This window comes from Aythya fuligula, chromosome 1, assembly GCF_009819795.1.
Source record: "Aythya fuligula isolate bAytFul2 chromosome 1, bAytFul2.pri, whole genome shotgun sequence".
Classification (NCBI taxonomy): domain Eukaryota; kingdom Metazoa; phylum Chordata; class Aves; order Anseriformes; family Anatidae; genus Aythya; species Aythya fuligula.
Window position 1 is genome coordinate 182,677,289 of NC_045559.1, and position 24,205 is coordinate 182,701,493.

The 24,205-nt window shown below is 34.4% G+C and overlaps 1 protein-coding gene and 1 long non-coding RNA gene across 10 annotated transcripts in view; one reads left to right on the top strand and one right to left on the bottom strand.

The window, feature by feature from the left end:
- The window catches only part of NBEA (neurobeachin), a 514,417-nt gene that overhangs the window by 339,906 nt on the left and 150,306 nt on the right, over window positions 1-24,205 (bottom strand). For both annotated transcript variants that reach the window (XM_032190243.1, XM_032190252.1), the window contains exons 13-22: window positions 23,481-23,649; window positions 15,412-15,491; window positions 14,805-14,867; window positions 14,600-14,697; window positions 13,283-13,375; window positions 10,042-10,150; window positions 6,020-6,101; window positions 5,677-5,800; window positions 5,143-5,335; window positions 3,843-4,862 (exon numbers count right to left, since the gene is read on the bottom strand). In XM_032190243.1, the coding sequence (XP_032046134.1) occupies window positions 3,843-4,862; window positions 5,143-5,335; window positions 5,677-5,800; window positions 6,020-6,101; window positions 10,042-10,150; window positions 13,283-13,375; window positions 14,600-14,697; window positions 14,805-14,867; window positions 15,412-15,491; window positions 23,481-23,649 (2,031 nt within the window). The remainder of the gene's footprint in view (window positions 1-3,842; window positions 4,863-5,142; window positions 5,336-5,676; window positions 5,801-6,019; window positions 6,102-10,041; window positions 10,151-13,282; window positions 13,376-14,599; window positions 14,698-14,804; window positions 14,868-15,411; window positions 15,492-23,480; window positions 23,650-24,205) is intronic.
- Window positions 1-24,205, top strand: part of LOC116490770 — a 153,064-nt gene that overhangs the window by 75,492 nt on the left and 53,367 nt on the right. For 2 of the 8 annotated variants that reach the window (XR_004253411.1, XR_004253412.1), the window contains exons 4-5: window positions 10,090-10,122; window positions 14,625-14,786. This is a non-coding gene — a long non-coding RNA (uncharacterized LOC116490770). Of the gene's footprint in view, window positions 1-10,089; window positions 10,123-14,624; window positions 16,210-18,504; window positions 19,111-24,205 lie in introns of those variants that run through there. The other 6 variants (XR_004253405.1, XR_004253406.1, XR_004253408.1 and 3 more) reach the window with 4 other exon arrangements.

The following is a 24,205-nucleotide window of genomic DNA, read 5'->3' on the forward strand; positions in this document are numbered from 1 at the left end:
AATGTTGTTACACTTTGTTAATTGGTTAACAGTTTTATGGATTCTTAAGATATTCCTTAGATTCTCCCATCAGGTAGAAGATGGGAATTTTATACCCTTTTAATATCTACATAGTCATGACTGTTTCCTCTTGGTGATTAATGACAAAAGCAAAAGATACACAAAGAGATTATGATGGAGAAAACTGTGAAGGAAAAAGTAGTAAAGAACAATCATTTAGACCAAATTAAAGGCCAATATTCATAACAATGACATTATTTATATTGTACAACATCTCTGAAAGGAAGAAATACAAAGTATTTAGACTAGAAAAATAGAAAATGTACTTGTTTTGCTCACATACTCATTTCCTGATCTCTATAAACTGCTTTTAAATTTTGCTTAAAAGCAAAAAGACGTTTATGAAATATTTGTATTAACAACATAAAAACGGAAATGGCCCTGGAAATGGCACTGGAGTTAAATTGGAAAGCTTCTTAGATCTTTAGTCTGATTTTGATCTGATCTATACCCAGATTTCTGAGAGCAGAGCAGATTTCTTTCATTCAGTTTGACAATACTGTTGCTGTGGCTTCCAATTCCCATCTATTCCTCAGAATATTAATTTATTAATATTAATATAGACGTTAATAAAGTTATATTTAAATAATAATTATTTTTCCCAGGAATTAATTGCGATTTCAACCTTTTAAATTATTTTTCTGCAGTGTGCTTTCGGTTCTATTTTTATTCTTTCGTAGTTAAGATCACAGAAAAAATAATATTTCCTTTGGTGTATTCTTTGGCGTTTGCTTTTACTATTGACAAAGGCATTAAATCTTTGAAATATAGAGGAGATCCCATCTCTACTTTGTTGGGCATTTTGTTGCCTCCTTTCAGTCTGTTTGAGCTTACTCAAATAGTAGTAAGACATGCTTACTGCTTACTGTTAATGTAGAGAACTGATTGCAGATCTGTTTTTAGAAAAACATGTTATCATTTCCATTTGCATACCACTTGCTCCCTCTTTGGTACAACTATATGCTGTTGTCAAGTCACTTATGGTATCATAACTGCACCAGAACAGGATAGCTTATTATTTAGATAATAGTTCTGTAATTGCAACAATAGGCTTTGATGTGCATTGCACAAACCACCATGAAACCCAAATATCTACTTGGGTGGCCAATCTTCAAACCTAACATAATGTAACGTAATGTAACGTAACCCAACCTAACCTAACCAAAAATGTTTTCAGTGATCTCAAAGCTAGTGGAATCAAATCTAATGCGGCAGTGCCTACACACGCTGCAATCTAAACTCAAGCCCCCAGCCTCATTGTAAACATACTAATTATATTACTGCTTTTTACTCATGAAAATGACAATCCTTGGCGAGAATCACAGAATCATTTGAGTTGGAAGGGACCTTAGAGATTACTAGTTCCAACACAGTTCCAATATTTAATATACATTTCCATCTATTTTTATTACTATAAACTTCATTTAAAAATAAATGATATAACTACGGAGACCTTACAGTTCACTGGGCATTTCCAAACACATAAAGAAGTGACAACAATTTTGGTGGTTACACAGTTTATAATTGTTTTCAAGAAAATAGTTTAAAAGAGACATTATGGCTACTAACTCATATTATTTTTTTCAAGGATAATAGCGGGAAAGAACTGTAATTTAAGTAACATATGGAGAATCAAGGGAGATAAATACATACAACTTCTAGAGTTGGACTTTGGAAGAGTATACAGTTTGTAAATAATTTGCAGATCCAAATGATCTGCTAGGAACTTTCTGGGAAGCTAAGAGTAAAGCATTTGAAAACATTTTGGTTTTGTTATCCTGTAATGATTTAATAAAAGTTAATTAGGAATTAATGAAGAATTATTATGTTTATAAATCAACTACTGCACATAAAATTCATCAAGAAAAGAGGTTAAAGGACAGAAATGTCATAAAGTCACACCAACACTAGCAAGTATGAAGTCAGATTATTTTTTTTTTTCATTAAAGGCATCTTACTAATTCATTGTGTTTATGTTTGCATATCTGTATATAGAAATCAAATATTTTCTCTTGCTTTTTACTCTTTAAACAAAACCCACATCCCACGTCTCAAAATAAATATCGTCGGCTCCTTTTTCTTGCTCTCCTGCATTCCGTCCCATTTGTCAGTTTGAATGGTAATAACAGTTTTAATTTTAAGACTTAAAATATGGTACTTCTGATCAAGAATCTCCAGGGCTCATTCTTTATTACATAGAATCCTTTCAAATATAATTATCCCTATACAACCCTTTATACTCTGTCCCTGATGTTATGAGGCCTTTCATAGTTTTGAAAAAATGCAACAGGAGAACCGCAAATTTTTCTTATAATACCTATCTAGGGAATGCAAAGTTTTGAGTTTCATCTGCTCTTCTATTCAAAAGAGAGGTTCTTGTCATAGAGACTGAGAAGAGAGAGATTTCAGTACCTTCTGGTATGAATAATCAGTGAGTAAGTTTTTGTGTAGCTCTAAAACTTTTTGACAATGTGGCACACATAACACAGCATCAAACAGAGCAACTCCTGTAAGCACTGGCTCTTCTTCCATAATTTCAGGTAGCCTACTTGACTTTAAAATCCTAGAAGATAAATACTGGTGTACATCCTGGACATTATAGTAAGATAGTAAAATCTTTAAGTTAGTCATTTTTTCCCCCAATAACATCCTCAAAAGCAATCTTTGATTACATGCTATTGGCCATGAACAATGCTAGTGAGTAAATTAATTCTATGCTCTAGAAGTTCAAAGTGATCCTATATTTCATTGTGCATACAGAGCATGCACAGGATACAAAAGCACAAATTCAGAGTAGACTTCTATCTTGAACTTCCCATTTTAAGAATGCTTCTTGGACTTCCCATTTTAAGAATGCTGTGGCTTTTACAAAAACACTAGTTAGAATTTTTCAGAGAGATACCTAGACAAGAAAGAATCCCTGAGAAGAATGTAGATACCTCATTTCAATAATGATCTCTGGTCTGGAAATCAAGTCACAGTTTTTCTTCTATTATCCCTAAACTATTCCTTTTCTTTCTAAACAACTTTTATGTGTATCTCATAGTAAAATAGAGATATTTCATTTCTAATCTTAGAAGACGTGCTAACAATAGGCTTAAAACAGAATTCTAAGAGCACTGCTTAACCTATCTACAGGAAATATGGGAAACGGATAAGAGATTCTCATAGCTAAGGTTTTTAAAATTAAAGCATAGAACCATAGAATGGCTTGGGTTGGAAGGGATCTTAAAGATCATCTAATTCCAATCACCTGCCCTTGCTGGGGACACCTTCCACTAGACCAGGTTGCTCAAAGCCCCATCCAACCTGACCTTTAACGCTTTCAGGGATGGGGCATCCAAATCTTCTCTGGGCAGCCTGTTCCAGTGCCTTACCACTCTCTAAGTAAAGAATTTCTTCTTTATATCTAATCTAAATCTACTGTCTTACTTTAAAGTCATTATTCTTTGTCTACTATACTTTCTGATAAAGAGTCCCTCCCCAGCTTTCCTGTAGGCCCCCTTAAGGTACTGAAAGGCTGCTATAAGGTCTCCCTGGAGCTTTCTCTTCTCCAGGTTGAGCATCCACAATTGCAAGAGATATTTTCTATGCAGACATAAAAGTTAAGTTAAGGAGTTCTCAAAGTAAGTAGGCTTGGAAGATGGAAACTTTTCACATTACTAAGGAAATATAGTTCAAAAATCACTCAGACCACAAACTATTAATGTATTCAGAAAAAAAAAACAGTGATTACATCAGACTAGTGATTACATCATATAGCTACAGCACTTGAAACTTACCTGGGTTGTGGTAGTTGTCTGGATCTTCCGTATCTCTTTTCCTGCTTCCTTACCATCATCAGATCTTTCCGTATCCGATATTATACTTCCTGCATCAACATTAGGTACAGTTTTGCTACCAGAAGACTCTGTCTCAAGAGTTGTGGCAGTCATTTCAGCATATTCTAATCCTTTAGATGATGAAGCCAACTCTCTCTCAGAAATGCTACTCATTCCATCTGAAGTTGTATGAATCTTAAACTCCTTGTCCTCTATTATACTTGAAGCGCATGTTATATCTACACTACCTGCCATATGTGCAAGCAATCCCAAATCATCATTTACGCCAAGATGCATCTGAGTGTCTTGCACATTTGGAATAGAAATATGGTTACTTGAAAGTTCAGGTAGAAGTTTTTCCTCTTGGCTGGGTATTTTATCAAAGAGAAATGAGGTACTGTTAGTAGAAGGTTCATCTTTCTCATCAGCCAGAGTTATTAATGGACCATTATCTTTTTCCTCATTCTTCTTAATAATACCTACACTTCCATGAACATTGTTTTGGAGCTTCTCAACAGCAGCACTGTATACATTATCTAGAAGAGATTCAACTTCTACAAGTGCACCATTTTCTCCAGTTACCAGTGTCTCCGGGGATAAATCCATATCATCAAGTTTTACTTCTGTAGCTTCTACCTTTTCAGCTTTTATATCAACTAAAAGGTCATGAACTTCCACATGTACTCCTCCTCCTGGTCTCTCGGCATTTCCAAGCACATCATCAGACACCTTTGTAGCCATGAGCAAGTCCCTTGTATCTGTACTGACAGGATAATCCGTTTCACTTTCCGGACTTTGGCTTTGTGAAAGGTCTTCTATCTCTCGGATTTCCATTCCACCTTTTGCTCCTGTTGTCTGAGATGAAAGACCTGAGATTGTGCTCACATTACCCTTTTTCCCCTTTTTTATGTTTTCTTCCTCTTGCCTTTGATACTCTTCATACATTTTAGCTAGGTACTCCTTGTGAGCCTCATATGTGACCTTAAAAAAAAAAAATTATGTCTGTGAATACATGAACCTGCACAAAATCTAATGAGAATCTTAACAGCTTATTACATACAACTCACAAACTGTTCCACGTAAGAGGACCTGCAATTTTTGACAAAAAATCCCACCTTGACGTGTATAGACACAGCCACCAGATGGCACTAAATCACTTTAAATATTATTTTACCATATTACTAGTCCCTTCGGGAGAGTTATCAGGATTTAAAAAACAAAACCAAAAACAACAACAGAATATTCACGGGTCATTTCTTACCTTGGAATGAGCTATAGAGAGAGTATCGACCCACACTCTCCAGCCTCCCCATTCATATTTTATTGCATGATACAAGAGAATACGGAAAATGTTGTAAACCATCTCTGTGATCTTCTGCTCTTCAGAGTTCTTAGGGTTAATGTATCCCAGAGAAAACATCCAGTCCTGCCACACTGAACACTGAAGTAAACATCTAAAGTGAAATAATTAGGTCAAAATATATCCAAAGCAAGCTTACTTATTTTAACATTACGAAAGTTAAAATAGGAGGAAAATAACATGGTGCATCTACTTTAAAATCAATCTAACTGTAGGAATAAACCTTAAAAGTACTTTAGGATCATAAAAGTTTGAAATATATTCTTAACAGAAGAACCAATTACTAGTTACTGAATTGAGAAAAGAAACCACAAACCTATTAAATTTATTTTTATACATTTAATTTAATCTACAATATAAAACTCTACACACAGTACAACAGATTGCTATTATCCACAAGTCAAGGATGAGAAAATACTATTTGTAGTGACATACCTTCTGTTTTCACGGCTATTACTAAAGAGTTTTATCATATCAGACAAGAACAAACGTCGAACTTCCATCAGCTCTGCACTTGGTGTGGAGTTTTTTAACAGCGTTGCCACCACCTTAAGAATCACTTTGAAAGAATAAATTAGTTACAATAACACATTTTAACAGCATTTGGTATAAAGTTGCTGACAGCAACCAATATGCTGACAGCAACCAAGTAACTGAAACTCAAGTGCACTTGAGATATGCTAATAAAACATTCTTGCCTTTTGAAAGAAACGTATTCTTTCAAAAACAAAAATCTAAGCAATATATATATTGTACAAACATAATATATAGTACTTACTTGGATTTTGTATTTTCACTGTAGAATCTGGCTCTGGATGTGGTTTATGAACAACTTGAGTGCACACTTGTTCTGTCAAAATCTAAACCACAGAATATTAAGTTCCTGTTATGATTTTTAATTAAAAGGTACAGCATTTCTTTGTTCGTGTTTTAAATGTTACGAATACCATTTATCATGGCCACACTGTAACTTCATATAAAACATTTTGGTAAAATTTTATTCTTCAAGAATAGAATAAAGCAATTCCTCCATGTAAGGAGTAAGACTTTCATGGATGTACTGTGGTTGGCTAATGTTTTAGTTAGCTCAATAAACATGCAATGTTTTTAAGAGATGAGTCTATGTAAGCCATAAACTAGGAGAAACCTAGGTGTTAAGCTTGCTGTTTGCTTGATAAGGTATTGCTCACAGAAGCAATCTGATAACAATGGGAAGAGAATTACCAAAAATCCTATTCCAATGTTCATACTTATTTATCTTAATCTCTTTAAAGTTTCTGACTTCTCACATTGAAGAGTTTAACACCTAGTCACCAGAAATGAAAAGGGAATTATTTTGTTTGAAAAAATAGTGAATTCCTAATGAAGTAATTCCTGTCAGCAGAAAACCTACTGTCAGATAGTATTTACTGTTGTTTACACCATGGATATTTGTATATTACAGTAAGTAAAATCACCATGTTTGTCTCAGTTCAAAGATATAGCAGCTGTCTACAACATCTCCTAGGTCTATGAACTTCAAGACAAGTGTTGAATAAATATATCAGCTATATTTAAGAGAAGCACCAGTAAAATGCTTCAGTTTCTATATTAAACTCAATTATGGCTAAATATATAAAAACTAAACAACGATTCTGTAATTTTTCTAAACCAGCATTAAAAGTGAAATTCGTTGATTAAAATTTGCTATGAAACAGAAATAGCTTCCCTGTAAATTTCATCTGCAGAAACTGACCTAAGGCTATTTAACCACAAGGCTGGTGAAATCAGTAACTTATTCAGGTTTAAGATCCATTAAGGAATAATGGTGGGACATGTTAAAAAAGTAATACTGGAGTACTTCATTAAAAAATTGAGTTTAGGTTTATTGAGATATTGTGTATTTTGTATGCAAAAAAAAAAAACAAACAACAACCAACCAACCAAAGACACATAAGACAAGAAGATTTTCCAAGAACTGAAATAAGAGCAGGTATATTGTCTCTGCTATACCAGTAACTGGTCTAACAGTTATCAGAAAAAGAGACTTAAGGAATATATGACTGTAAGGGGACTCTATGGGATGCGGTACAGCCGGGGGATGTCTGTATGTGGGTTGAGGAGACAAAAATCTCCCAAACTAAATACAGATACCCAGATACACATAAAAACACAAATAATGTAATGAGCCAAATGAAATATGTTCTTTAAAGGTGTATCTCCTCTTCAAATAGAACTAGAGCTGAGATATGTTTTCTAGAACCACATATCTAGTTATTCCACTCAGTCTAGGATACTGTCATCAGATTCAATTGCTCTTTCTACCTGCTTGTGAATCATGGAATGGTTTGGGTTAGAAGGGACTATAAATATCACTGAATTCCAATCCCTGCCTGCCACAGAAAGGACACATTCCACTAAACCAGGATGCTCAACACCCCATCCAACCTGGCCTTGAACACTTCCAAGGATGGGGCATCCACAGTTTCTCTGGGCAAAATATTCCAGTGCCTCACCACTCCCTGAGTAAAGAATTTCTTCTTAATGCCTAATCTAAATTTATCCTCTTTTAAGTTTAAAGACATTACCCCTTGTCCTATCACCATATTCACTGATAAAGTGTCTCCAGCTTTCCTGTAGACCCCCTTTTGGTACTGGAGGGCCACTGTAAGATCTCCCTGGAGGGAGAACTCCTTCTGCAGGCTAAACAACCCCAAATCTCAGCCTCTCTTTATAAGAGCCTTCTGTTGGGGGCCCCCGAGCTGAACACAGTGGGGTCTCATGAGAGCCGAGTAGAATGGGGAAAATTACCACCCTCGACCTGCTGGCCATGCCTTTTTTTGACACAGTCCCGGATATTAGGGTACTAGGTCTTCCAAGTGTAGATTGCCAGCTCATGTTGAGCTTCTCTTCAATCAACATCCCCAAGAACCAAGAACATCCTCAGGGATGTTCTCAATCCATTCTCCATCCACCCTCTATTTGTGCTCAGGATTGCCCCAACCCAGCTGCAGCACCTTGCACTTGGCCTTGCTGAACTTCATGAGGTTCACACAGTCCCACTTCTCAAGCCTGTACAGGTCCCTCAGAATGGCATCTCTTCCTGTCCAGCTTATCAATCACACCTGTCCTGGTTTCAGTTAGCACAGAATTAATTTTCTTCCTAGTAGCTGGTGGAATGCTGTGTTTTGGCTTAGAATGAGAAGAGTGCTGATAACACCCCGATGCTTTAATTGTTGCAGAGCAGTGCTTATACTAAGCCAAGGACATCTCAGCCTTTGCTCTGTCCTGCCAACGGGCAGGCTGGGGGGTGCAGTAAGAGCTGGGAGGGGACAGACCCAGGACAGGTGACCCAAACTAGCCAAAGGGGTATTCCATACCATCTGACGTCATGCTAAACAATATATAGGGGTGGCTAGCCGGGGGGAGGGGGCCGGACTGCTCGGGGTTAGGCTGGGCATCGGTCAGCGGGTGGTGAGCAATTGCATTGTGCATCACTTGTTTGTACATACTATTATTACTTTCGTATTATCACCATTGTATCATCATTATTATTATTGTTATTATTATTTTTGTTATTTTTTTTTTTTCTTTTCCTGTCTTATTAAACTGTCTTTATCTCAACTCACGGGCTTCACTTTCCATTTCTCTCCCCCGTCCCAGAGAGGGAGGGGGGAGGGTGAGCGAACGGCTGCGTGGTGTTTAGCTGCCGGTCGGGTTAAACCACGACAACACCACACAGCTTGGCGTCTTCAGCAAACTTGCTGAGGGTGCACTTGATCCCACTGTCCCTGCCACCAACAATGATGTTAAACAACACCTGTCCCAGCACTGACCCCTAAGGAATACCACTCATCCCTGATCTCCACCTGGACATCCAGCCAGTGACTGCAATGCTTTGTGTGCAACCACCCAGCCAATTCCTGACCCATCACATGGTTCATCTATCAAATCCATGTCTCTCCAATTTAGAGACAAGGATATCACGAGGGACAGTGTCAAATGCTTTGCACAAGTCCATGTAGATGATGTCAGTTGCTTTTTCCCTATCCACCAATGCTGTATCCCCATTGTAGAAGACCACCAGATTTGTCAGGCATGATTTGCTTTATAATGAAGCCATGTGGGCTGTCACCAAAAATGTCCTTATTTTTCATGTGGGTTTGGACCAACTTCATGTTTATAATATATAAACTAAATTGTGCATCATCAAAAATTACTTTTCTGCAAGAGGCTGCTAGACATTTAAATGTTTCTAGGTCACATTTAGTTTCCTCAAAGAGTATCTGTTACATCAAAGTGACTGTGTTAAGTTATCATCATATCAACATGGCTAGTTAAAAAAAGAAAAAACAGCACTTTTCTAAATTTTATTAACTTGAAAAGAATTTCACCAAAAGGGGGGAAAAAAAAAAAAGTAAAAATGGTAAAAATGCATCTCTTTAGTTCTAGCACTCTAGCACTCTCTAGTTCAAACAATTTAGGAGTATGGGCCTGCAGGCCTGCAGTAACCTTATTGTTATTATTATTTTTGAAAGTGATGAACAACTTAAATAGCAGGATCTTTTCCACCACCCATTGTGATGCTGTAAATAAAAAGTTTTATTAAGAATATACAAAAATATCCAAAGCATGGGAGTATAAATTCTGAGCCAGAGTCCTTCCTTAAAATAAAAAAAAAATAATAAAAAAATCTCAAAAGTCTTGCAAATCAGGATATTGCAAACCCCAGAGTGTACAAAAACACTATGTATACAAAAATGTAATTAAGCCATACATTTTACAGTAGAGATTACAATCTGTATGTTTAATAATTTTTACCTCATAAAGCGTGTTATATGTTGTAACTGTCACTGTATTTGTATGCAGCATCAACCTTTCTCCAAGAAGAGTGAAAAGACTGTGAGTATGCATGATTTCAACCTTTCGCCTGAAAGAGAAAACAAAAGTTCTATGAAAATGCCAAGCATGCTGAAAATTTTCAAGTAAATGCAAAAACACTAAAGTCAAATATTTTGATGTTGTACTAAAAGTTCTAAAACCTGTTCTTCTGCATATTTTATGAATTAAACATCATTTAAGGTATTTCCTGATTTGAATGTTATTGTAGTAGTATATGAAGATTCACAGTAAGCAATACTATATTTGGGATTTATTTTTTTATTTTAAATAAAATAAAATGGCACATAATTCTCTCATTCACTATGATCCTGAAAGCTATGAATTTCATATTGATTGAGGGGAATTTTACAGTCAGGAACAAGAAATACTATAATCTTAAAAAGCAGAGAAGAAAGCAGCTCACATCAGTGAATTGTATATATCCTCAAACACTCTTCATTTTTAATTGGATATAGAATTAAAAATCGAGTACTTATTGTATATTGCATCATTACATTTATCTACTGCTGTAATAAATACAAAATAAAGAATAATATTCAGAATAATTAACAATCTATATGAAAGCAGCAGGACAATATGAAATAATACTTAGTAAAGTTTCCTAGTTAAGCTAAGAAGTACCCTTTTCATGATTGCTGATGATAACACAGGCTTAAATCACACAGATTCATTCTAGAATTTTTGAAATGAATACATTATATTTAAATCTTCAAATAACCGCAAAAGAGTGCAGCAACATGTTAAAACAGTGTCTAGTCTTTGTCACACTGAAAGGAGTTCATAACTTACGAGAAAAACTATGTGTATTCAACCTTGCAAGCTATGATGTGATGAATGGAAGGTAAAAATAATTGGAATACCTATGCTAGTTACACTTAAACCAAATTTTGCTTTGTAGTTACCTGATCTGACTTACATAATGTATGAATTCTTGTAAATAATAATAATAAAAAATCTTTATTGTAAAGACACTCCAAAACTGGTAAGACTAATTATTAAGGAAAAAAATGTTAAGAAACACCAAAAATAGCACATGTTAATGTATTTTGTAGCTCTATTTTGCTGTATTTGAGATTAGATATAATTACAAGTAGAAAATTATAAACATACAAGCCTATACAGTCCTGTTTTAAGAGGATTTAAATGTGCGGATAAAAAGTAAAAATCTGGCTGTAACTGCCTTGAAGCAGCAAGGACGTAGAAAATGAAATGAATATTATTCTGCCTACTGTTAAGGTTAGGCAAAGTGGTCTGTCATCACAGATCACAAACAAAAATTAAGTACAAAATTCAGAGTTTCATCTTGTCCAAGTAGCTAATCATCTCAACTCTTTGGTTAATCTGCAAAGAAAATCTACTGAATGGTAACTGTGTATTATTTTGATTCCTTTTTTTTTTTTTTTTTAAATTTATTCATTGGTTATTAATATTGTATTGGTTCTGATTTCATAAATTATAACATCTCTTTATGCAATTCTACTTTAGTGCATTAAAGTAGAATGCCAAAAGAATGCCTGTTTGCTGTGATATAAAACAGAATTTTATAAGTTGTTTATAAAATGTACGTGGTTTACAATTTTGCAATTTCTTAGAATTTTCTGTATTTGACTACAATTTTATATAGCTATGCATATGCACACATATATGTGCACAAATAGGCACACCTCACAAGCATTAGTTATAAGATATGAAAATGGGAGACACTTTCAGTTGCTGAAATCTACCTAAAATGTGAACGTTCACAGATACCTAGGACTCTGCAGATTTTTATTTATTTATTTTTTTATTCAAAGTAATCTAATATTCAAAGATACCTTGAAAGATGCACAATATTCAAGTGGATTTGAATGACTTCAATTACATGACAAAATAAGATTTTTTTTTTTTAATTGTCATGTTAAGTAAGCACTTTCACTGAAGAATGGAAACTCCACAGATACATACATAATTACAAAGAGATGCTCAGGATCAGGAACAGAAATCTCAGCTTCTGAAAAATCTCAGTTTTTCTTTTCTGTAATGTTCTGCTCAGTATTTGCTATTCAGTTTACTGCATATGCAATAAATGATTTGAACAAATGTACTTATTTGGACACAGGCCTCTGTGCAAGTTAAACCTTTATCTGGTGTGTCTTAATTCAACTCCTATGAATTTGAACCATTTTTAGTAAGCAATGTTTGAAAAGCCCTTTGAGATTCTTGAATGGACTATGAATTTGCTTTATCAATTCCCAGAATGCTCTTTGGTTTGCTGGATCCCATGAGAAAATCCCATTTGGGAGTATGTTCTCAGCTGCCTCTCAATTACACTGTCATACTTTATTGATCTTATGGAGAAAAGCATGTATAGCAATACTGCACTCTGTCTGGAGTCCTAGTTTCTTTACCTTCTGAGAAGGTTTTATGTGATGAAGTCTACAGTAAAGCACATTGCTAATTTCCATCCTGCATACTATCCCACTGGAATATCTGCATACAAGAGGAAAAGTGATCAGCAGCAGGTTACATAGCCCTGCATGATTTTCAGTTTTTTCTTAACACCAAATAAGGGAAGATGAGACTAAGTACATCTATTTTGTGACACAGATCATTTTAAATATGAATATTTCTTACTTCCCTTGTTGTAGAGACATGATCTTACCTCATTTTTTTATGATCATTTACTTGCTGTTTACTTTTTATTCTGAATCATTTCCATGTGAATAACACATTATATTTAATTTTCCCCATCAGTTTGAAGGTATTTTTAAAAGTACAATCCTGACACACGTATTGCAATCACACTGAAAATTTGAGCAACAAATTTTTGATGACAACCATGTTTCCTACAACCCTTACCTGAATGTGTAAGAGAAATTTCTAAAATGTATTTTTGAAAAATGGTTTTAGATCATTTCAGTGTTTAATTTTCAACATATCGTATATTTGGTATATAAACACTATATCTTTTCAGATGTCATAATAGTAATGAGTTAACTAGAAGATCAATTTTATCCTAATGCATAAAGGTAACAGAATGTGCAAATGATTAAATGGGAAATGTAACAATTTTATTCTATGTCATTTCTGAAGACTGTCAAATTATGCAGAGTAATTATGACAAAAAGGCATAAAGAACTGTGAATTTACACTACTACAATAATTTTAAAACTACACTTACTTATGGCCCAAGTGTTTGAGAAAATATCCAAGAACCTTCAAAGCTTGCACCCATATACTCTCACTTTTGGAAGCCAATAATTTATAAATTACTCTAAAAAAAGAAAAACAAATTCACAAGGTTTTTCATTTTATTACCGAACATCACACATACAGATTGTATTTCACTAAACAGGAATATCTTATAGGGAACTTACAACACTAAAACCCAACAATTTACATAAAATGGAAGGGTATACTGAAATCACCAAGCACAGGATAAGAATTTGATTACAAGCTCTTTAGGTTAGAGGCATGGTGCGTTTTCATTCAGTTCAATGTTTCATAACAGAAAGAAAAAAACTTTCCTAATAGTCTTCCCTAACTAGAAGAAGAAAATAAAAGATAGCCTGAGAAGTTATAGCTTAAGACAAAAGGAAAAGATTGGAACACAAAGTTACACCAGGGTGGTTTCTTGAAATACCTGGATAGTACAGAAAACAAAAATGTGGTTTGTTTGTTTGTTTTTGCTATTTTGCTATAGAACTATAGATAGAAAACTGATAGAAAAGTCCTAACTTTTCAACAGGTCTTCCCTATACTTTTGTTTCACCTAGCGTTGCCATTCAAATAGTTTTAAATACAAGTAGTATTATGAAGTTTTAAATATTTTATAGAACATACTGTTTGAATTTATCAGTGATAGGCATTTTTTCTTCTATTCCTCTTGTATTTTCCAAAGTACAATGCAAAATAAAAACCTATAGTAAATATTAAATTATTACCATTAAATTTATTAATCTTGGAAAAATCCTGTATTACCACGTCAGGCAAAAATCCAACCAACCAAACAAAAAAAAAACACACCCTACTTTTCTGGCAATTATCAGATATTAAAAGTATGAACAAGCATATAAACATATAAGTTCCACAGACACCTTACTTTTTTTTTCAGAGAGAATTTGAGAGATTAGGACATGATTTCTCTCATTTTCCTCTTCCCCAAATTATGTAAAACATCAGAAGACAGAATATTCAATGATTCTGAGATAGATACTTGGCTTTTTGATGTATCTTGTTAATTACATATTCTATTTGAGATTGAGAAATAAGTACAGCAGTACATTTACCTTCAAATGTGATAGTGATAACCTCAAGGGGAAAATTTTAGTCTCAGAGCTATCCAAAACCAGTCTGTTTTTGAAAAAGTTATATACCAAATTAATAAAATTGTACTTTGAAAGATCAGCAGTTGTGATATTTGTGTGAAACAGAAGGCATTTGGAGAGTGGTAATACTGCAACTACTTTTAAAATATTTTCACACTTCACTGTCTTACCGTATCCCGTTTCTCTGATCAAAAGCAGGGATCATGGATGCTGGATGTTCGGACATTAGTGCCACTAGCAGCTGCAGCACATCATGAATATTTTCATCCTGTATGACAAGACCAACGTTACTTGACAAACTAACCTCAACAGCAAGCTTCCCACAGATCTGATACAAGTGATTACAGTAAAAGATAGGTAATTACAGTAATGTACCTCATGCATTGTTAATAAGTAATTTAATATGCTCTGCAGTTCATCTTCTTTCACACCTCGATCCTAAAAAAAAAAAAAAAAAAAAAGAAAAAGAAAAAGAAAAAGAAAATATGAGATTTTTTTTTGAGAGAAAATTCGTTCTTTAAAGCATGGCCTAAGAAAACTTGGACTGAGTCAAGTAATCCTACGAATTTACTATGTATACTTCAAAGAACTAAATTCTCATTTTCACTACATTCCTTTTCCGTACTACAGTGGAAATACAAAACAGCCTGAAGTCAGGCCTCTATTACTGCTAGAAATGATTCTCATAGTGTGGTGTTTCGATGGTATCAGATATTACTGCCACTCTTCCAATTCCTGATGCTCAACCAAAAAAAAATAATAATAATAATAAAAAAAAATATATATATATAGCTTAGTTTGGTGAGGTTAATAAGAAATATTGTATGCATTTACTGCCTTTATGTCTGTCAGAATTATGTGCATCAATTAAAATTAACAACCAGAAACAGATATAACTCCTGATAGGTATCAATTATTTACTACTGTGAAAGAACCTATATAACAGATATTAATGGTTTCCATCTGTTATTGACTGTTTTACCTTAAGAATAAGTTGTTTCAGAAACAGAAGCATAAATGCCCTTAGTGATATGATCTCTTTCTGTGAGGGCCGAGGACCATCTGGAAGAAGCAAAACATACCACATTTAAATATAAGTTAACTCCTCTAATGAGTGCACCTTCTTCAGTTCCTACAACAGATCTCATATTATATTCATTATATAAAACTTTCAGAATAACATTTTACGACACAATGCACCTTGAATGATGTTTCATTTTTGAAGAAAAAAAAAAAATCCAGATATATTTTTTAAACAAAGACACAAGAACACAAGACACTGCCCTTCAGGGCAGTAATCAGATCTTGACTCTCACAAGTGAATTAAGGTATAGGCTTTGTAGGATCATGTTCTCATACGATCCAGGAGATACAAATCTGAATATAGACAACCAGTCTCTTTATTGACTAATTCTACTCAACTGTCCCAAGGTCAGTGCACAATTCAGGATAAAAATCTAGTTCTATTGACTATATTGAATGAAATTCCACTGAAAACAGTGCAAGTAAGTAGTATAAATAAGCTTAGAAGGGTATGAATACAAAGCCAAATCTCACCTAAAATTTTTGATGATAACTTGGAATAACTAGCCCACTATGTTAATGCCATCAGAATGAAATCCAAAAAAAAAACGAATTAATGAAATATTAATGATGGCTATTACTTGCAACAGAAACAAACAATTTAATTGAAGAGAATTAAGGAGTCCAAAAAATAAAATCAATTTAAAACAGAAAAAAAAAAAAAGTCAGCAATCCTTAATCCTTTAAAAACTTTGTTTGTAGAAACACATTATAAAACCAAATCTAAAGAAAATAGATTTTCTTTTAAGAAAAGCAAGAAGCAAAGACTTAGAATAAATATATTCATTTGAACTTTGCTATACTGTATATTCCATTCTCCCCTTTCATAAATGGCTAAGATTGAACTGGAAATTTCTTTGTTAAATTCCTACTTTTCAAACAATATGTGTCATACACAGTCATAAATTTTGCACAGTGAAAATCAGTGAATCCTGATTTACTTTTTCATTAACCATTTTATCTTTTGCTGATAAACAAATATCAAAACTTAATAACATATACATCTCAGTAGGATTTCAAATCCAGTTAAATCCAAAATTGTAATATATGCATTTATATATTAAATTTCGGGCTCCACTCCTCAAAGTGAAGTCACTGCTTTACATAGCTAATTCAGGAAAGTGCTTGTTGCAAACTTGAAGATGAGTTGTATTTGCTTAGCAAGGAAGAAGAAACAGACTAGTTAATCCTCTCAAGTTTTCTTCCCTGTTTCAGATGGAAGAGGAGTAGAGTTGAGTAAATTTCAGAAAGAAGCAAATAACTTTCAGCTTTCTCCCCATACCATCATATGTCACAACTGTAAGGGTATTGTTGTAAAAATCTCTTGCTTAGGCTTTGAAGCTATATGAACAGTTTTCTATGAATACATTCTAATGGCACCATGAAACACCCACTTCCTGTTGTAAAAACATAATTGAATGTTTTGGTACTAAATGCACTACATTAAAAACTGCATGTGCTTTTCTGGCAATGGTGTTGCTAGCCAACAGCTATTTTTTCCCTTAATTGAAATGCAAAATCTAACTCCTTTAACTGCATCACAGAAATCTGTGTCTTCACATTGCCTCTGCCTTCCTACACCTTACCAGGTTTCATAACAGAAAATATCTGAAAACCATGCCTAAAATCCGAGGTGTTTTGTCTTTCCTGAAAGACTGTAATTATGGAAACAGAAAATGGAACAATAAGGCAACAGAGAGCTCTACAAAGCCTTCTTGTAACAGAAATTTCAAAGGGTGGATTAAAAAGAGAATATCCCAAATTGGAACCTCTTCAAAGATACCTGAGTTTCATAGTTATTCACATACCCAATAGTTTCTCTGGAGATACAGAAGAACCCTTTTGAGTTCTTCAACATGCAAAAGACACAAAAGGAGTTCTTGCTTGCAGGTTATATGCCAAGCAGACTGAACAATGCTTTTTCTTTTTTTGCTTTTGTCCTCCGTTACTGTTTTTTCCTTGTATTTTAATTGTGTTTTGAAACTTCATTGCCTTAGAATCAGAAAAATAGGGAGAGTCTCTACTCAAAAGACTTCATTACTTTGAAAATTAAAAGAGGACTGGTAGAGAAAAATAACAGAGGCTAGAGAAACTGAACGCTAGGTAAACCAGTTAGCTACAAGTACTGGAAGAATGGTCTGCACAGCATTTTGCTGTACTATTTTGCTGTACTTCCTAATTTCAGGATTATTTCACAGGTTTCCATTTAATGTGGTCTTCAAAAACAAGTCATTTTTTCCTGCCACCTATTTATAACTGGCAAATGAATCAAGAACAAATAATTAAACAAAACACAACAATAAAATAAGAAACTCAATTCCATAGTATTAAGTGGAAAACTTGCTTCCTTTATGTACATGTACATCTGAAATGTAAAACTATCAAGCAAAATTATATTAAAAAATGTATCAAGTATCATATATGTATCAAGTATCTATACATTTTGAAATAGTGTTTCTAATACTTGAGAAGGAAACAAAAAAACGTAAATTTACCATAGTGAATTAAGAAAGAAATACTAATTTGAAATATGAAAGCAATAACGAAAAAGAAGATAGAAAACCAAATTTGAAACAAGCATTTGAGTTTTTAAGTAATTCAAAATGTTTGCATGTCCTGTTTTATAAGCTGAATTGCAGAAGAATCAGGAGGTGAACTTTCACTTTTTTTTGAGAAAAAATGTTAGTCAAATAAGAGGGTATACTAAACTCAGTCAGTACAGAAAACACACCCAACTTTGTGCTTTATTAAGACAGGAGAAAGCAATAAAACTTCAAAGCAGAAAAATGTCTGCAGGTAATAGTAAATCAAACTGCTAATATTAAAATGTGTTTCGATATTGCTGTGTAAAAAATTATAAATGTATACAAGAAGAAAGCATTACGCTATTAAAATGTCTGCATGAATAAGCTTACTTTTAATATGATAGCAAATTATCTGAAAACAGTATAACATGGTCAAATTTCTGATATTGGCATGATTTATATTAAAGTTTCTTTCAGATTTGAAAGGTCTTATTCCAAGTTAGCTTAAAGCTTTGGATGTCTCTGATAAGGAAATACTATATTTCATTCTGATGCACTGGAAGGAAGGGATGCCGTCCTGGACAGGCTCAGGAGGTGGACCCATGTGAACAACATGCAGTTCAACAAAGCTACATTCATGGTCCTGCACTTGGTTCAGGCAATCCCAAACATGAATACAGGCTGGGTAGAGAATACATTGAGAGCAGCCTGAGAAGAACTTGAGGGTACTGGTGAATGAAAAACTCTCCATGAGCAGAAATGTGCGCTTGCAGCCCAAAAAGCCAATCTTATCCTGAGCTGCCTCAAAAGAAACATTGCCAGCAGGTTGAGGGAGGTGATTCTCCCTCTCTATACTGCTATATTTCAGGTGGTGTCCACCTGAAATACTGCATTCAGCTCTGGGGCTCCCAACATAAGAGAGACACAGACCTGTTAGAGTGTGTCTGGAGGAGGGCCACAAGGATGATCAGAGGGCTGGAATATCTCTCCTATGCAGAGAGTCTGAGAGAGTTGGAGTTATTTAGCTTAGAGAAGAGAAGGCTCAGGGGAGACCTTATTCCTCTCTACAACTACCTTAAAGGAAGTGGTGGGGAGCTGGGGGTCAGCTTCTTCTCACAGATAACTAGTGACAGGACTAGAAGGAATGACCACAAGTTGCGCCAGGGGAGGTTCAGGTTGGAAATTAGGGGAAATTTCTTCTCAGAAAGAGCAATCAGGCATTGGAACAGGTTGCTCAGGGAATTGGTGGAGTCACCGTTCCTGGGGGTGTTTAAGGAAAGGTTGGATGTGGTGCTTAGTGGGTAATATTGGTGGTAGGGGGATGGTTGGATCAGATGGTCCTAGAGGTCTTTTCCAACCTTAATGATTCTATGATTCTACAACCTTATAGTGGACTTCTAGGCCTTAAAACCTAAAGGAAAATTGGGGAGAGACACTTTTTCAGGGAGTGATGTGATATGACAAAGGGTAATGGCTTTAAACTAAAAGAGATTAGATTTGGATTAAATATTCAGAAGAAATTTTTAAATCAGAGGGTGGTGAGGCACAGTAACAGGTTGCTCAGAGAAGCTGTGGATGAACAATTCCTGAAAGCATTCAAGGCCAAGGTGGGTGGGGCTTTGATTCAGTGGTAAGCTTTCTAGTGGAAAGTGTCCACTAGACCACTATTCCAACCCCTTGGGTTGGAACTAGATGATCCTTAAGGTCCTTTCCATCCCAAACCATTCTGCAATTCTATGATTTTCTCATATTGTGATATTTTTCTGTTTCTCACAGTAAAACTACCACTCAGTAGGTCTCATTCTTTCATTCTGAAATATCAAATGACACTTTTGAGGCAGCAAGTCTAATGTTCACATCATTGTATTTTATAAGCCTAAATTTCTTGCTTCTACAAACTTCTCTTTACACACTATGTTACTTTTTAATGAATGGTAAACTTGCAGACAATATGTGGCAGTAGTGGCTGCATGCTATTTAATAAAATCAACACAAAAACAACATCCTGGAACAGTTAACTTCTCTGATTTATTAGGACTGGTGAAGTTATGAATTGCTGAAAATGGAAGTGTAAAGAAAAAAACATAAGGCAGCTTTTAAAAGCTTATCTACAGCTTTTTCTATTTGTAGCATTCTAAGATCATGAGCCTGAATCAACCAGATTTCCACATCACATTGGCAGATTTCACTTAATGTTAAAAAAATGGATGTCTGGAGAAGAAAAGTAATGAAGTAATATAATATCCAGTCAATCAAACATTTTGAAAAGTTTTAGGGAATTTTATCAATCGATGAACGTAATTAATGTGTGTTCAATAAAACAACATGAAATTAAGTTAATATGAAATGAAATTTAGCAACAATCATATCAGAAATTAATATGTTTCCACAGTCATTTGATTACAAGTTATCATAATTATTACCCTTGTGCTAGTTAGAAGCAGAAGCAGCCTGTAACATAATAGCAAAAAAATCTTACTGTTGATTTGCTGATACAGTGCCATGTCATTGATCTTCTTCCCTGGCAAGCCAATATGTTCAACTCAATACAATGAAAGTCATTTTTAGATAGGAAATACTACACAATACAGCTGTATCAAATACATAGGACTTTCTGCAGTCTAAGCAACAGGGAGGAACAAGGAAGAAGTTGAAATTAGCCTCGAAGAAAGGTAAGTTTATCTGGAAATCTAGCTGACCAAAGGAGGAAATTCTGATCTATACATATTTTGAAAAGGTGCATGGACTCACCATATATAAAATGCCTTCCCAATTACACTGCACAGGCCTTAGTAATTGTGATTTTTGTTGTCGTACCACTACACCAAACAAACAGTAATCTGCACTATCCAATTACATTTTAGAGAGCTATCTAGTTGTATTCTTACAGAAACAAATGTGCCTAGTCTGGAATTGACACAAATGAGAAGAGAATGTACTACACCCTTAAAATACATAAGAATTAGAGAAAAGATAGGGAAGTAAAAGAGCCATACGTATGCTAATTCACAGTAACTGATTCATTTTTCATTCTTAATTTTGTGTCCTTGTGTACCCCATGCCTTCTGCTCAGATTTTGATGAATACATTATATATTTTTTGTAGCTACACAAGTGGCCTTACAGATATGAATACTCAAAAGATACAGCTCACTGCAGAGAGGCAGATCTGGGCAAGGAAAAAGCAAGCCATATCTCCCGCAGAAAGAAATGTCACACAATTTCCACAAAAGAGCAAGCCTAGCCATAGGGAAGTCTGTAACATGCAATACATTTCCAAAGTGTTGTTAGGAACTAGTATCATGATGCAGAACTACAGGTACTCTTTAACTAAAATAAAAAAGAAACAAACAAACAAACAAAAAAGAATTAGAGCAAAAAGTAGACAATATAATCAAACTTGCAATCTCAAACTAATTGAGCAATTTTCCAGATCTCTATCTAGATGTAAATGTAGCTGACATCTGGAAACTTTACCTCCCAGTAGCTGGTCATTCAACAGTCACAAATAACAGTGTGTTTATAAACTCATCAGCTGGGCATCTAACTTCCTAATTCCTCTCTGAGCTCATTTCTGGTTAGCTTGCCTGGAGGTAAAACTGTGCCTAAGCAGCACTGCAGTGTAATCTTCATCAGGACGTCACAAGCACGAGGCTGGAGAGTCAGTCCTACGGCAGGATTCAGCTAACCCTACTTGTAGACATCTACAGTATACTTGGCTTCACATAAGACCTGCTTCTAACCTTCCACTGAAGTCAGTGGAGGGCTAGTCAATATAGCCAATAGAGACTAGAGAGCAAACACCTTACAAACCAAAGAGTCTGTATTGACTCAGGTCAGGATTCAGTTTCCTAAACGTACATTCCAGTGCAATTTGACACACCATAAGGTATCTAAGATATCTACACATTGCTAACAGTGAAACACAGGACACCTGCATCTTTCTGCAGCAGACCCTGGAAAGGAAGTAGGATGCCCCACAGAGACTATAACAATGCTCGAAAGCCAAATGCAGGCAGCTGAATCCATCATATATTCCTTTGTTTATTATCGGCAGACATCTAGCTCAAATTGAAACACCTACTTTGTAGGTACTAAAGATGAATGTGGCTTAATTCCGTTTGGGCAGAGGGAATACAGAGTCAGTATCAGTGGAAAATACTTTTTTATCATTTAAAAAAAATAAATAAATCCAAGCTAATTAAGGAACAGCTGCAGTTAATTTTCATAATCTGATATTACAAATTTTTCATTCAAATGAATAGAGAACAGAAGCGCAGTGTGCTTTTGTTAGGTATTTTTAAAGCAATTTTTAATTATTCTATGAAGAATATAGTTAGTCTGACATTATACTGTGAGATAACTTTGAATGAGGTCCCAGCTCTATTTTTTTTATTTTTTTTTGTTAATAATAAAAACGGTAGGAACAATTCTTATCCTAGATTAAGCATCCTCAGACAGCTATTCCTGTGGGCCTCAACAAGTTATAATTCCACTGCCTGTGAGTATATATAAGAATTGTTCCTTCAATTTTTATTTATTCACAAAATAATTACATAGAGCTATGAACATAGCTCCAATAATAGAAGAATTAGCCAATAACTTATCTGTATTCAGATTCTTAAATATTTGCATATTTGACAGCACTACTGCATCTCTCAGTTGTTCAATTTTTCAGCATGACAGTAATGTAGTAACAGAATAAAGATAATTAATAACATTCTAATATCAATTATTTTTTAAGAGACTTTCTGCCAAATCCTCCCTTCTTTACACAAGTAGTCTGCTAAATGTAATGACATTACAGCTGGAGTGTATAGGATTACAATGATTTGATGCTCTGGTTAACACACATCTGTTACATGCAGCATTTAGCCTTCATGTATTATCATATTTTGTTGTTGCTACTGTTTAATGTTTCCTGAGCTAGACGAAGCACCTGACTATAAACAAAGTTAAATCAATCTCTATTTTGTAAGGACAATATTATTGAACTGGAAATCTCAGTAGTAAGAACCAGAGGTTTCCACTCTGTTTTCAATGTCACTATTAACCCTACAAATCAATCATTATGATATTCAAACCCTACAAAACTTTGTTTGGTATATGAGATATACAACATTTCTTCTTTGGTACAGAAGAATCAGTGATTTTTCTGTGTTTTTAAAGTAGCCCCACATAACACTGAAGACCAGAGTAAGAATCTGTTGGGAATACACAAATGTAAAGAATGGTGTGAGTAACTTGCTTGTCAGAGTTTTACTAAAAATACTTGTACAGTCATTGTATTGTTGAAGACTGGTACTGATTATTGTTGATTACTTACCTTGTCTATATTTTATTACTTTCCTTGTCTATAAATCCAAGGAGCTTTGACAAATTTACATCATAAACCTTGCTATACAGAAAGTGTTTATAATATATTTCTTATGCATGGTACTTACCTAACCCTTTAGGAGTAATGCCACTGCTATCAGCAGGATTAACCACCCAGTAGTAGTATTTCAGTGTGTGCATTAACTGCAGTACTGTTCCTACTCTGCGTATAGTGTTATAAATTGTAGCAGTTCCAATGAATTCAGCTGACAAGTAGGTATACAAGGACAGCTGCACCTAAGAAATGAAATAATTATTTCCATAGGTGCAAGTTAAATATTAACAGCTTTAATTTGAAGAGTTGTTAGGACTTACTTTGGATAGGATATAAAAAAATGTAAGAAAAAAAAAAAGCTTTACAGGCAGCAGAGACTGGATCTTCATCTGGAATAACCTCCAGAAACTCCTTCCAACCTAAATTGTCTATGATTATGATTAATGCAAAAATAATTGTGCTGGTTTGTATTATATTTTGTATTTTTATACTAAAAGTATATGTTTTTAGGTTTTAGGACCATGCCAGTTTTCACTTTTGTCCACATTTCTGAACTGTGATTTTTTAGGGAAATATTTTTTTTCACTATAATCAGAGATAAATGAGATTTATTTTTATAGTTTTATGAAACCAAATACATAATTTAAATCAAAAGGGAAAATGTATGTGAATGTCTAATAAAAGATAGCTTACTTTTAGCTTACAAATAAAAATACATACGCTTATGCTTTATCACTAGGAAAACAACGCAACCACTTAAGAAGGGACTGGGTTTCCAGAAACAGTATTTTGATAGAA